At 39.3% G+C, this 14255-nt stretch overlaps 1 protein-coding gene across 2 annotated transcripts in view; it reads left to right on the forward strand.

Moving 5' to 3' along the window:
- LOC126229611 (COP9 signalosome complex subunit 1-like) overlaps positions 1 to 14255 on the forward strand; it is a 93119-nt gene that overhangs the window by 45086 nt on the left and 33778 nt on the right. For both annotated transcript variants that reach the window (XM_049942353.1, XM_049942352.1), the window contains exon 7: positions 2354 to 2589. In XM_049942353.1, the coding sequence (XP_049798310.1) occupies positions 2354 to 2589 (236 nt within the window). The remainder of the gene's footprint in view (positions 1 to 2353; positions 2590 to 14255) is intronic.

The raw sequence follows: 14255 nt of genomic DNA on the forward strand, positions 1-14255 counted from the left end.
CTTCTTCTTCTGATTGCACATTATTTTGTTCCAGTATTTGTTGTACTTGTTTGATGTTTTCTAATTCTGACTGGGGTATCCTGTTATTTTTTATTATTACACGGATCTCATCAGCTAGTCGTTGTTCTGTTAAAAATTTTAATTCTGGGTATCTGGTAATAAATGTTGTGTATACTTGTGATCTGTATCCAGTTGTGTTGGTTCCTAGGTTTGTTGCTTGTTAATAACAGAACATGAGGTGTCGATTAACTTCATCTGACCATCTCATCCTCTGCCTTTGTTTTCCTTCTAGGGTGGTTGTAGGAAGCATATCCTGCAAAACACCTCTATTTGGATTTAAATCATTTTCCAGTTGGCTAGCAGTGTCGTTACCATTGTGGGCGGGCATAGGGTTAAAGCGTCGTCCCCGACCATGACGGCGCTTGTCCGAGGCTTCTTTAGTTCTGTCCTGAACCAACTCATCACACTAAAAGGGGGGTTAGCCCTATTAGTGGTTTGTTCTTTTCATCGCCTTTTACGACTGGCAGAATATACTGGAGGCCTATTCTTTTTCCGGGCCTCCACGGGGATTATTATTATTATTATTATTATTATTATTATTTTAGTGAAGTGCAAAATTTTATTGAATATGTGCAGCTTCTTCCACATAGTAATTCATTACACGTAATTGCATCATCCATGAAAACAATATTTTCATGCATTTCATTATATAACAGATCATTAATGTACACTGATCAGCTGAAACATTATGACCACCTGATTAATAACTTGTGTCCATCTGTGGAACAAAATACATCACTGATTCTGCATCAGGGATCAGACAGTTTGTTGGTAGGTTTCTGGAGCTCATGCACAGGTCATGTAATTTAAGACATGGGCAACTGATCTGCATACGTGATGTGGTGCCCGGCAGCAACCCAGATGGGTTCCATAGGATTAAAATCGGGTGAATTTGATCACTGAGACACCAATGTGAGTTCACTATAATGCTCCTCAAACCATTGAAACACTGTTCTGGCTCAGGGACACATGCGATTATACTGCTGAAAGATGACATCTCCGTTGGGCAAGACAACAAACATGAAGGGATGCAGGTGGTTCACAGCTGTCAGTGTGTCTTCGATTATTACCACAGGTACCGTGCAGGTGCAGAATGTCTCCCATAGCATAATACTGCACCCACCAGCTAACTTCTGTGGCACACTGCACACGTCGAGCCCCCACTCACCTCGATGACGGCGTTTGTGGAGACGACCATCAGTATAGTGTAGCAAAAACGTGATTCACCTGTAGAGCTGACAAATTTCCATTGATTGATGATTGAAACCCGATAGTCTCGTGCCCACTGCAGTTGTAATTTATGATGTCATTGGGTCAATGTGTGAACATGTAGGGGTGGTCTGCTGCAGAACGGTGTTCAACAACATACAATGAATGGTGTGCTTTGAACACTTGTGCATGCACCAGCGTTATGCTCCTTTGGCAGAGGTGCCACAGATCAGTATCTATCCTACTTTATAGAGCAGACAAACCTCCAAACTCCACATTCTATGAAGAGTCGTGCATGTCCAACCATTTAACGCCTAGTGGTAGTTTCACTGTCCTTGTACCTGTTTCCGTAGATGCTCACGACAGTAGCACATGAATATACAACCAGCTTCACCATTTCCAAGATATTCGTTAACAAGCTCTGTGTAATAATAATATGCCCTTTGTCAAAGTCGCTTATGGCAATGGATTTCCACATTTCCAGCCCAGACTGTTTCTGTTCTCTGTGTACACACTTCTGTTACCACGCCATATGGCCACAATGCCACCAGGCGGCATCAAATGTTGTGATGGACAGTTGTCATAATGTTTTGGCTTATCAGTGTACAACATGAACTGCAAGTGTTCAAACCCTTTCCATGGGCCACTGAAGTTACTTCTACATCTATTGAGGACTCATGATCCAAGATAATCCAGATAATCCCTATCAAAAATCTTCAGTGCAACCTAAATTTCACTTGATATGGATTGCATATATCATACTACTGATGATAAATGTAGGTGTGCTACTGAGTTAAATAGTGTTATATCATTTTTGTAACTTGTAGGAGGGGCTCACTCTAACAGATAGTGTTCATCGTGTGTTTCTCACATTGTTTCTATGCATTACTTGCCCTTTCCAGTGTGTCATTGTGTATCTTCGCTATTTTCTGACTTACAGCTTTTTCTGTTTTTGTACTATATGTAATGTGTAATTTATTATGTGATTGACAACATATTTTACCACATTTGTGGGAATGTAAATATATTGATAGTGTATCTTGAAGTGGAAGTGTTCACTGAACCCCTGATGTTGCTCATGTAGGTACACGGCAAAGATAGCAATCAGACGATTCTCACCAGGCTGAAGTGTGCCTCTGCTCTAGCGGAACTGGCTACCAAGAAATATAAGTCTGCAGCGAGACACTTCCTGCAAGCAAATTTTGATCACTGTGATTTCCCGGAACTGCTGTCGGCCAGCAATGTTGCAATGTATGGTGGTTTATGTGCCCTCGCTACCTTTGATCGCCATGAACTTCAGAAGAATGTTATATTCAGCAGGTTTGTAACAAAGGATTTTTAATACAAAAAAACTTCATTACTGTTGAAGCATGGGTACTATTTACACAATGTAACTTGGCAGTTCATGTGGGTGGTACTGGGAGCAATCCCTGCCTTCCACCAACATGTCTTTCACAGGACAGGCAGCATATATGTAAGGGGAAATGTGCGTTTCCATGAAAGTGTAGGTGACAGATATTGATTGTGTATTGAGTTTCTATAAGTGAAACAGAAATCTTGTTGCTACAAATTATAAAAATACTAGGATAGAAATTTCGTAGCAGAAATGAGTCAATATTGGCCAACTTATAGCAGTACAACTGCACTCAGCACCCGCCACAAAAATTGCTGAGCTATATTACATGAATGAATCCTGTTTAATATGTAATAACTACAGTGAACTGTATGAAGATAATCTCAATTGTCAACTTTTAAGGCAGTCGATCTGTGGCAAATGCACAATCAATATTTATAGATTTGTAAAAGTTCCAGCTCCCAGTCTGCCTTTCTTCCAGAGCCAAGAGGGAAAAGATACATTTAGAGACTTGCAAATGCAATCAGTTTTTGTGTTAACTGAACAGTGCTGAAAGTAGAAATTAGACGATGGGATAAAAAGAAATGTAGAATTGTTAAACCTAGTTATAATGGCATCAGGTGTGACAATATTTTGATATTTGTAAGCGTTTCTGAGGGACGGAAGGGAAAAGGGCAAAAGAAATGACAGCAAGGAGACATTATTTATAGGAAATTATTTTTGGGTCTTGTATTGTTATTGTGCAAATAGGTTTTCAGTTAGAATGGATTTTTAACATCAACAACGAAAACTGTTAAAGGTTAAGTACACTGAGAATTGAGTATTAGAATTGAAATATCCTTCAAAGTGCCTCTGCTACATTCGTCATTATTTACTTTACACAACAGTTTTTATCTCGGGTACTAATAACTACTCAGCTGTATGTAGTCCTTTATTATTGGATCACTACAGTTGGTGTGTGCACTAAATGCCACATCTTTAGGTGAACATATGACTAAAACATCAGAGTGGAAAAGCTCAGACACTTTCTACCCAATATTCGTTGTCCATCAGAACTTCGCACTAATATTTTGCTCATATGTTAACTGAAGATGTGGCTTGTAGTGCCACGAAACCGGTAGTGATCAAATAATAAAGGACTAAATACAGCTTAAGCGGTCATTAATACCCAAGATGACTATTCATAGCTGTGGTTGCCCTATCTACAAGATTGTGTGCGCAACAGTCTAAGTTTTAGCTTCTACTAAATAAATACTTTATTTAATTTAGGTGGACTGTGCCAAAATATAATTTCATAAGATAACATAAAGGGAAAATATCCAAACCCAAGGAACACTCTTTGCCTTAGTTTGTGAGAAAAGACATGTATCAGTAGATGATAGTAGGATATTACAGGGTGTGTCAACATGAAAGGATGATTTTTAATCAATAATACCATGCTTATTACACAACGTTTTAACAAGTTTATTGATTCAGCATCTGTTTAAGAGTACTAAAATGTCCATAAAACATCATCTTATGATTTGAAAATGACACAATGAGAGTGGTGTCTGTTCCTAGCTGTGCACTCTTGACTCGTTCCAAAGGTGTCGCACACACCCAAACTTCTTTTGGTATGCTAGAGTGTTCCTGGCAAATGGCATCTTGACATTTTCCAGTGTATAAAATAACTAAAATGAAAAAGAAAGAAAAAACCAAATGCTGAGATCTGATATTGATAATTCTTTGAGTCAGGCAATGTTGCCATTGTGAGAAACTAATGACCAGGTAATTGAACACTCAATGAAGTCATGTTCACACTCAATGAAGTTATCTTTGTTAAGTGTGTAAGCTACTGCCCTTCCTTGCTGAAACATGGCCCAGTTATGTACTACTGTACTTCACAATTCCATCTCTCACTGTCACTTTGTCAGTGTGAAGAAGACATTCATACGTCACTTCATAGGTTTTGTCTGTCTGGCAGCAAAAGTTCTGATTGCTAACATAACCAGATAAAAGGAAATGAGTTTAGCCACTCATCATGAGAACCAAGTCTTCACTTGATTAAATTGGTGAACCATGACAATTTTGTGATGCCGAAAGTCTAATTTATGATAAAATATTTGCTGTACACTGCAATCAGAGAGGTGCAAATCAGAAGTGAGTTTACAAGCTGGCTGGTATTAATACCCACCACATATCTCACTTGCCAATCTCTTCTTGTGCTCTGAATGACTTGTTTTAGGGTTGAAGTTGTTGCTCTGAATTATTTCACCCATAGCAGAATTATGTTGTAGGATGAAAAGTGCCCTCTTTGACATACATTGAAGTGCTGGCTGAACTGTTGCTGTGTTGCAAAGCAATAGTCATCACATTTAAAAATGTTCTCAGAAAAGGTGCACTGTGCTTACATAAGCAGAATTCAAAGGCTAGTGAAACGGCATCATGCAGGCAACAAACAATGTGTCACAGAGCGACAGTGGACATGTTGCATAAAACATGAGGTCTTATTAATTAAATACCCTCAGGTCTTTTTGCCCCACACTGTACTTGGGCAAATATTTTTGTGATTGTCATTTGTGGAGATTTGATCCATACCATATGGAAATGATTTAATGGGATATTGTAGGCACTTATGAAAAGTATTTTCAGGACAACTATAAGTCACTGTTCTTGATTAGTTGTGACTAGTACATAAGTTGATCCTTGTCAAGGAACAGGACTTAAGAGAATTATAGTCCTGGCAGTGAAGAATATTGATGCCTCCTAGTATATTATTTAGTAATGAGAGCTTGGACCCTCTTTAAAACTGCTCGTTCAGTGGTACTTGATGCCTTAGAACATAGCTCCACCAGTATGAGTTCTCGACATAAAATTTACTGTCCACTGTTACCAGTGTGCTCCACTGGAGTGTTAGTTCACCTGCAGTGTTCTAGTAGTACAATGGACATGCAGAATCTCTCTATCTGCCACTGTCAGCAGCCCATTTAACTTTTGCCTGCCGCAGTGGGCAAAAATGGGTTCATCTGTTGTCAGAGCTTTAACTGAGACACAAAGATACAGTGTGGCAAGGCTGTAGTGCCACATGAAATAATAATAATAATTCCTGCAACCACCCTAGAAGGAAAACAAAGGCAGAGGATGAGATGGTCAGATGAAGTTAATCGACACCTCATGTTCTGTTATTACCAAGCAACAAACCTAGGAACCAACACAACTGGATACAGATCACAAGTATACACAACATTTATTACCAGATACCCAGAATTAAAATTTTTAACAGAACAACGACTAGCTGATGAGATCCGTGTAATAATAAAAAATAACAGGATACCCCAGTCAGAATTAGAAAACATCAAACAAGTACAACAAATACTGGAACAAAATAATGTGCAATCAGAAGAAGAAGAAAATACAGTAATGAACTCAAACATCCCAGAGCAAACAAACAAAGAACAACACGCATCAATTAAACAATCAGAGGAAAACGAAATCTTGCGACAGCCACCAGAACAAGCACAAATAGAACACGAAGTGACACACATGTTAGATATAGAAGAAAAATTTCAGCTGACATATATAGAATACAAAGACACAAATACAGACATTAGACCATTCTTGCATAGACTGCCAAGTAACCCACAAGTCGAAACAACAATAAAAACTATCAACACAATCATACACAACAAAATAAATGAATATACAACTATGGAATAGTTACAACTACTGGTTTATATAGGAGCACTCACTACACTAAATATACACACTAGGCAGAGATCAGAACCAACCAACACACAGAAGAAACCCACAAAACCAGCATGGCAACACAGGCTACAGATCAGAATAGAAAAACTGAGAAAAGACATCGGACAGCTAACACAATTTATAAGAAATGAAATGTCAGAAAAAAAACGAAAAACATTAGGTAAAATCTCACAACAAGAAGCGATAGAGCAATTAGATGAAAAGAAGCAGAAATTACAAGCATTGGCCAAACAACTTAGAAGATACAAAAAAGTGAAAATAGAAGGAAACAAAACCGAACATTCAACACAAACCAAAAGAAATTTTATCAGACAATAGATAACACACACATTAAAATAGACAATCCACCAAACATAACAGACATGGAACACTTCTGGAGCAACATATGGTCAAACCCAGTACAACATAACAGGCATGCACGGTGGATACAAGCAGAAACACACATACAAGATGATACCACAAATGCCTGAAGTGATAATTTTGCAACATGAAGTCACCCAAGCAATTAATTCTACGCACAATTGGAAAGCCCCTGGAAAAGATAAAATAGCAAATTTCTGGCTAAAGAAGTTCACCTCAACACATTCACATCTAACTAAATTATTTAACAGTTACATTGCAGACCCATACACATTCCCTGATACACTTACACATGGAATAACTTATCTGAAACCTAAAGATCAAGCAGACACACCAAACCCAGCTAAATATCGCCCCATAACATGCCTACCAACAATATACAAAATATTAACTTCAGTCATTACACAGAAATTAATGACACATGCAACACAGAACAAAATTATAAATGAAGAACAAAAAGGCTGTTGCAAAGGAGCACGAGGATGTAAAGAGCAACTGATAATAGATGCAGAGGTGACATATCAAGCTAAAACTAAACAAAGGTCGCTACACTACGCATACATTGATTACCAAAAAGCTTTTGATAGTGTACCCCACTCATGGTTACTACAAATATTGGAAATACACAAAGTAGATCCTAAATTGATACTGTTCCTAAACATAGTAATGAAAAATTGTAAAACCATACTTAATATCCAAACAAATTCAAATAATATCACATCACAGCCAATACAGATTAAGCGTGGAATATACCAAGGAGATTCATTAAGTCCTTTCTGGTTCTGCCTTGCTCTGAACCCACTATCCAACATGCTAAATAATACAAATTGTGGATACAATATTACTGGAACATACCCACACAAAATCACACACATGGTATACATGGATGATCTAAAACTACTCGCAGCAACAAATCAACAACTCAACCAATTACTAAAGATAACAGAAGTATTCAGCAATGATATAAATATGGCTTTTGGAACAGACAAATGTAAGAAAAATAGCATAGTCAAGGGAAAACACACTAAACAAGAAGATTACATATTGGATAACCACAGCGACTGCATAGAAGCGATGGAAAAAACAGATGCCTATAAATATCTAGGATACAGACAAAAAATAGGAATAGATAATACAAATGTTAAAGAAGAACTAAAAGAAAAATATAGACAAAGACTAACAAAATTACTGGAAACAGAATTGACAGCAAGAAACAAGACAAAACCTATAAATACTTACGCTATACCAATATTGTCCTACTCATTTGGAGTAGTGAAATGGAGTAACACAGACCTAGAAGCACTCAGTACACTTACACGATCACAATGCCACAAATATAGAATACATCACATACATTCAGCAACAGAAAGATTCACATTAAGCAGAAAGGAAGGAGGAAGGGGATTTATCGACATAAAAAACCTACATTATGGACAGGTAGACAATTTAAGAAAATTCTTTATAGAACGAGCAGAAATCAGCAAAATACACAAAGCAATCACTCCTATAAATACATCGGCTACACCACTACAATTTTATAACCACTTCTACAACCCTTTAGATCACATAACATCAACAGACACGAAGAAAGTAAATTGGAAAAATAAAAACACTACATGGCAATCACCCGTATCATCTAACACAGCCACACATTGATCAAGTCATATCCAACACACGGCTAAGAAAAGGCAATATATACAGTGAGATGGAAGGATTCATGATTGCAATACAGGATCAAACAATAAACACCAGATATTACAGCACGCATATTATTGAAGATCCCAAAACCACAACAGATAAATGCAGACTTTGCAAACAACAAATAGAAACAGTAGATCACATCACAAGCGGATGTACAATACTAGCAAATACAGAATACCCCAGAAGACATGACAATGTAGCAAAAATAATACATAAACATCTTGCCTTACAACATAAACTTATAAAACAACATGTTCCCACATACAAGTATGCACCACAAAATGTACTGGAGAATGATGAATACAAATTATACTGGAACAGAACCATTATAACAGATAAAACAACACCACATAACAAACCTGACATCATACTCACCAATAAAAAGAAGAAATTAACACAACTAATAGAAATATCCATACCCAATACAACAAATATACAAAAGAAAACAGGAGAAAAAATTGAAAAATACATCCAACTGGCTGAGGAAGTCAAGGACATGTGGCATCAGGATAAAGTTGACATTATACCAATTATACTATCAACTACAGGAGTCATACCACACAATATCCACCAGTACATCAACGCAATACAGCTACATCCAAACATATATATAAAACTACAGAAATCCGTAATTATTGATACATGTTCAATTACCCGAAAGTTCCTAAACGCAATGTAACATATACCGTACAGTTAAAAGGAAGTGCCGCTTGATCAAGGCCCGCATCACTTTCCATTTTTAACCAGACTTAACGTCTGAGAAAGTAAAGAAAGAAATAATAATAAAAGTAGTTGTAATCAGTGTGTACAATCACTGTTTGAAGTGGTTTCATTTCTGGATACACCCATGAATGTGTAGGCAGTCTGTTTGTGTACCATGTTGAGAGGGTAATTGCAAGAAGTGGTGGTGGTGGTATTGACTGTATGTTTTGTCAGACTGGCTTCTTTGACACAAGCATGTCCCATGTATGCTAAGGACGGAATGTGTGAAGGCGATGTAGTTTTTATCTTGTGTTGAAAGATTGTGATGTTTCTGAGATAATTCACTTGCAGTGTGTAACATAGGTAGTGGCCTTCACTGGCTTTACTGATAATAGCTTGTTGACTAGACTTTGTTGCCAACATGTATGGGGACAATGAGCACAGAGGTGGTGCTGGTGGCAATGTAAACACAGGTACTACTTCCAACCAAACATCCGACACACATACCTGTAGTCACAACTACTGAAATGACTAAAATTCTATTTTCAAAACACATTCATTCAACAAAATAATCAACATGAAGAGATTATTGTACAGTATTCCTTGTCTGTGACTGTCCTGCTTTGGGCTAAATCAAAGTATCGCTTACTGCAGTTTCCAGTCTGACATATGCACTGCTGTAGCAGTGTCTCCTCTTGTCAAAGAGTGGTGGGGCTTCTTCAGATAGGAGATATGTGATTGAACCGGAGCAGTGGCAGTGAAAGCAACTGGAAATGTAACCTCGACTGGTTCATGGAGGAGCGCACTCTCGATCACATTAGACTTATATCCTGGTGGACAGTAATATTAAGCTCCGCGCCATTTGTTCCACATGGTACATGACATGAAACATGTTCCACTCTGCCCGTGACCTCTGCATCAGTCCGCTAGAGTTTGTTGGTGAACTCACTGTCTGGTGAGCCAGCCGTCCTGTGTGGTTTGTATTGTTTGAGGGAAGTGTAGCTTACAGGAGTTACAACTCGGCCACAACAGTAACTATGTGAACACAGTTTAAGAGAGTACATTTTAATAGATCAAATTATCATGCAACGTACTAAACAAGAATAACTGATGAACACATTGAAGAGTGAAACTTCCTGGCAGATTAAAACTGTGTGCCGGGCCGAGACTCGAACTCTGGACCTTTCCCTTTCACGGGCAAGTGATCTACCAATTGAGCTACCCAAGCACGACTCACGCCCCATCCTCACAGCTTTACTTCTGCCAATACCTCGTCTCCTACCTTCCAAACTTTACAGAAGCTCTCCTCTCATTCTAGAAACATCCCCCAGGCTGTGGCTAAGCCATGTCTCCACAATATCCTTTTTTCAGGAGTGCTAGTTCTGCAAGGTTCGCAGGAGAGCTTCTATAAAGTTTGGAAGGTAGGAGAAGAGGTACTGGCAGAAGTAAAGCAGTGAGGACGGGGCGTGAGTCGTGCTTGGGTAGCTCAGTTGGTAGAGCACTTGCCCGCGAAAGGCAAAGGTCCCGAGTTCGAGTCTCGGTCCGGCACACAGTTTTAATCTGCCAGTGCCAGTGCACACTCCGCTGTAGAGTGAAAGTTTCATTCTAGAAACATTGAAGAGTAATTATTACAACAGTAACTGAAAAGACGAGGAACAGATAAAAGTATGACCATGCATAACATATGACAAAACATGAATAAAGAAAAATGATATTAAACTCTCAACAACATGGAATAGGTATCAACTGTTATGTTAAATGCTGATGGCCGAACATGTCAAGTATGGCATTTTTTGCCAATGAGATGTTCAGAATTGAGGAAAATGACTTGAGTAGAAATAGACAATTAAGTGCCAGTTTAATCCACATATGCAGCTACTAAAAATGTTTACACACACACACACACACACACACACACACACATACATACACAAGTTTTATTGGTTTAAAACCTTGTCAGTTGTCAGGAATCAAACAAATTTAAAAATTGTTTTGGTTGTAGACTCTACTTACTGCCTTCCATCAGTTTTCTGCTGACATCTGGAAGGGTCGTCTGTGTGCACATTTGTCAAGTAGTCCTGCATCTGGTATTCGTCCTTTTTGCCTATTTTCACTTTGACTTGCAGTACTACCCATTTCTTAATGTAAAACAAAACTGAACATTGCACCATTGACACACGTAAATGTAGCCTAGTGCCTCTTATTAAAGATACAAACCACTTCTTTCTCAGAATGTTCAGCGTACCCACCCCATACCACCCGGATCCCTATTCATCACTGTTGATGCAACCACCCTGTTCAGAAACATCCCCCATGATGATGGCCATGACCTTGCTGCTACCGAACACTACCTCTCGCAACGTCCTTTGGACGCCAATCCCACTAACTCATTCCTCATACGTCTAACTAATTACATCTAAAAACAAAGATGATGTGACTTACCAAACGAAAGTGCTGGCACGTCAATAGACACACAAACATACACACAATTCAAGCTTTCGCAACAAACTGTTGCCTCATCAGGAAAGAGGGGAAGGAGAGGGAAAGACGAAAGGATGTGGGTTTTAAGGGAGAGGGTAAGGAGTCATTCCAATCCCGGGAGCGGAAAGACTTACCTTAGGGGGAAAAAAGGACAGGTATACACTCTCTCTCTCTCGCGCGCGCGCGCACACACACACACACACACACACACACACACACACACACACACACACACACACACATACATATATATATCCATCCACACATATACAGTCACAAGCAGATACGTCTGCTTGTGTCTGTATATGTGTGGATGGATATATGTGTGTGTGTGTGTGTGTGTGTGTGTGTGTGTGTGTGTGTGTGTACCTGTCCTTTTTTCCCCCTAAGGTAAGTCTTTCCGCTCCCGGGATTGGAATGACTCCTTACCCTCTCCCTTAAAACCCACATCCTTCCGTCTTTCCCTCTCCTTCCCCTCTTTCCTGATGAGGCAACAGTTTGTTGCGAAAGCTTGGATTTTGTGTGTGTGTTTGTGTTTGTTTGTGTGTCTATCGACGTGCCAGCGCTTTCGTTTGGTAAGTCACATCATCTTTGTTTTTAGATATATTTTTTCCCACGTGGAATGTTTCCCTCTATTATATTTATAACTAATTACATCCTCGCACATAACTACAGGGTGGCGCACGGAATGTGTTACCAATTGTGAATGTATGCTTTCCTGGCGTATACAGCTGGCGAAGAGTTCTCGGGCTTCCAGCCGGGTGGCGGTGTCTTCAAACTGCGACGTTTCGACGAGTGACATACTTGTCATCTTCTGGCGAAGTGCCAAGACTTTGCGGATACCGGCATCCGCAAAGTCTCGGCACTTCACCAGAAGACAACGAGTATGTCACTCGTTGAAACGTCGCAGTTTGAAGACACCGCCACCCGGCTGGAAGCCAGAGAACTCTTTGCCAGCTGTGCTACCAATTATTTCTTTAACAATTTACGACGCACATTAGATATCCCACTGGGATCTCTACGGTACTCAGTAGTACCAGCAGAGCTTGGAAAAACAAATGAGTTACGAAATGACATGTAATTCACGATACTGCCACTAGGAGACTAGTAAGCAGCAATGGCTGACAATGGAAGACTGACGACACAGCAACGATCGGCAATTGTGTTACTTTTCATGAAACGAAAAACCTTGTTGTGACTCAGAGGTGTTTTCGACAACAGTTTAACACACGATGGGTCCCTTGCAAGAAGACCATCCACAGGATAAACTTTAATAGGAAGGAACAGTATTCGAAGCGAAGCGACCTCGGCCTAAGCCTTTTTGTTGCTGGAGACTATTGAAGCGGTAAAAGTTGCTGTACAGAGAAGTCCTGGGAAATCGTGTACAAAGGCAGCAGTGCAACTGGGAATAGCCAGACGCTCTGTTCAACACATTCTTAAGTGACCTCCGTATGTACCCATACAAGATGACCTATGCACAGCTCACTGAAGAACACAAGCAGCAGAGACTATTGTTTGCTCAGTGGGCAGAGGATAGGGAAGAAACTCTCAACAATGTTTGGTTTTCAGACGAGGCGCATTTTCATTTAGACGGTGTGGTTAATAAACAAAATGTACGCTTTTGGGGCACTGAAAACCCACAAGTGCTTAATGAACAACAACATTATGCTCCGAGGATTACAGCGTGGGCAGCAATTTCCAGTCACGGACTTATTGGACCCTTTTTCTTTGAAGAAACTGAACAGCGAGCGTTATTTGAGCATGCTTTGCAATAGCTTCATTCCACAGCTTTTTGCTACTGCCTTGCCCTTCAACACGCAGTGGTTCGTGCAAGATGGAGCAAGGCCACATACTGCAAACACTGTGATGGAGATTTCACACGAGCATTTCGACATGCGGATCATTTCACTCAGGTTTCCACGTCGCTTCAGTGATGGACAAAATTGGCCCCCAAATAGTCCAGACCTCAATCCATGTGACTTTTTTCTTTGGGGGTACCTAAAGGAAAAAATTTTTCCAAAACGTCTACGTGATTTAATGGAGCTCAGAAGCTTGCAGTGAAATTATGGAAGACATGTGCCGTAGGGTAATCACTTACTTCAGTGTTCGTTTGAAGGAAGTTAGTAAACGAAATGGTGGACATATTGAGCATGTGCTGAGTTAGAACAAATATCCATGGACGGATCTTCATTGTAGTATATGATCCTTTCAGATTGTATTGACAATAAAGTTTATATTCAAAAACAAAATGATAATACATTTCGTGCGTCACCCTGTACATTTCCTATTTACCCGAGTATAAGTTAACCCAGAATGTAAGAGGAGTACTCCCATTTTTTAAGATGCTTCTGAAGAATTTTATTTTTAACATATTCTGACTAATTACAAACTGTTTTATCATGAAGTACCTAAGAAAGATTCTAAACTTATTCTGTTTATTATTTGTCAATATTTAAATTGATACAAGGGAAATGAGATAAACAAAAACAAATGCTATAGATTAATTTTTATCTTCACTTCCTTTTTTGGTTACTATCTAAGCCAGTTGTAATGACCTGGCCTATTTCGGTCTGCTACACGTCAGGATGGGTGAAAGAAGCTGCAAGGGAGAGGGCAGACTTGCACCAGGATGTACCATGAAACA

The sequence above is a fragment of the Schistocerca nitens genome, unplaced genomic scaffold, assembly GCF_023898315.1.
Source record: "Schistocerca nitens isolate TAMUIC-IGC-003100 unplaced genomic scaffold, iqSchNite1.1 HiC_scaffold_376, whole genome shotgun sequence".
NCBI lineage: Eukaryota > Metazoa > Arthropoda > Insecta > Orthoptera > Acrididae > Schistocerca > Schistocerca nitens.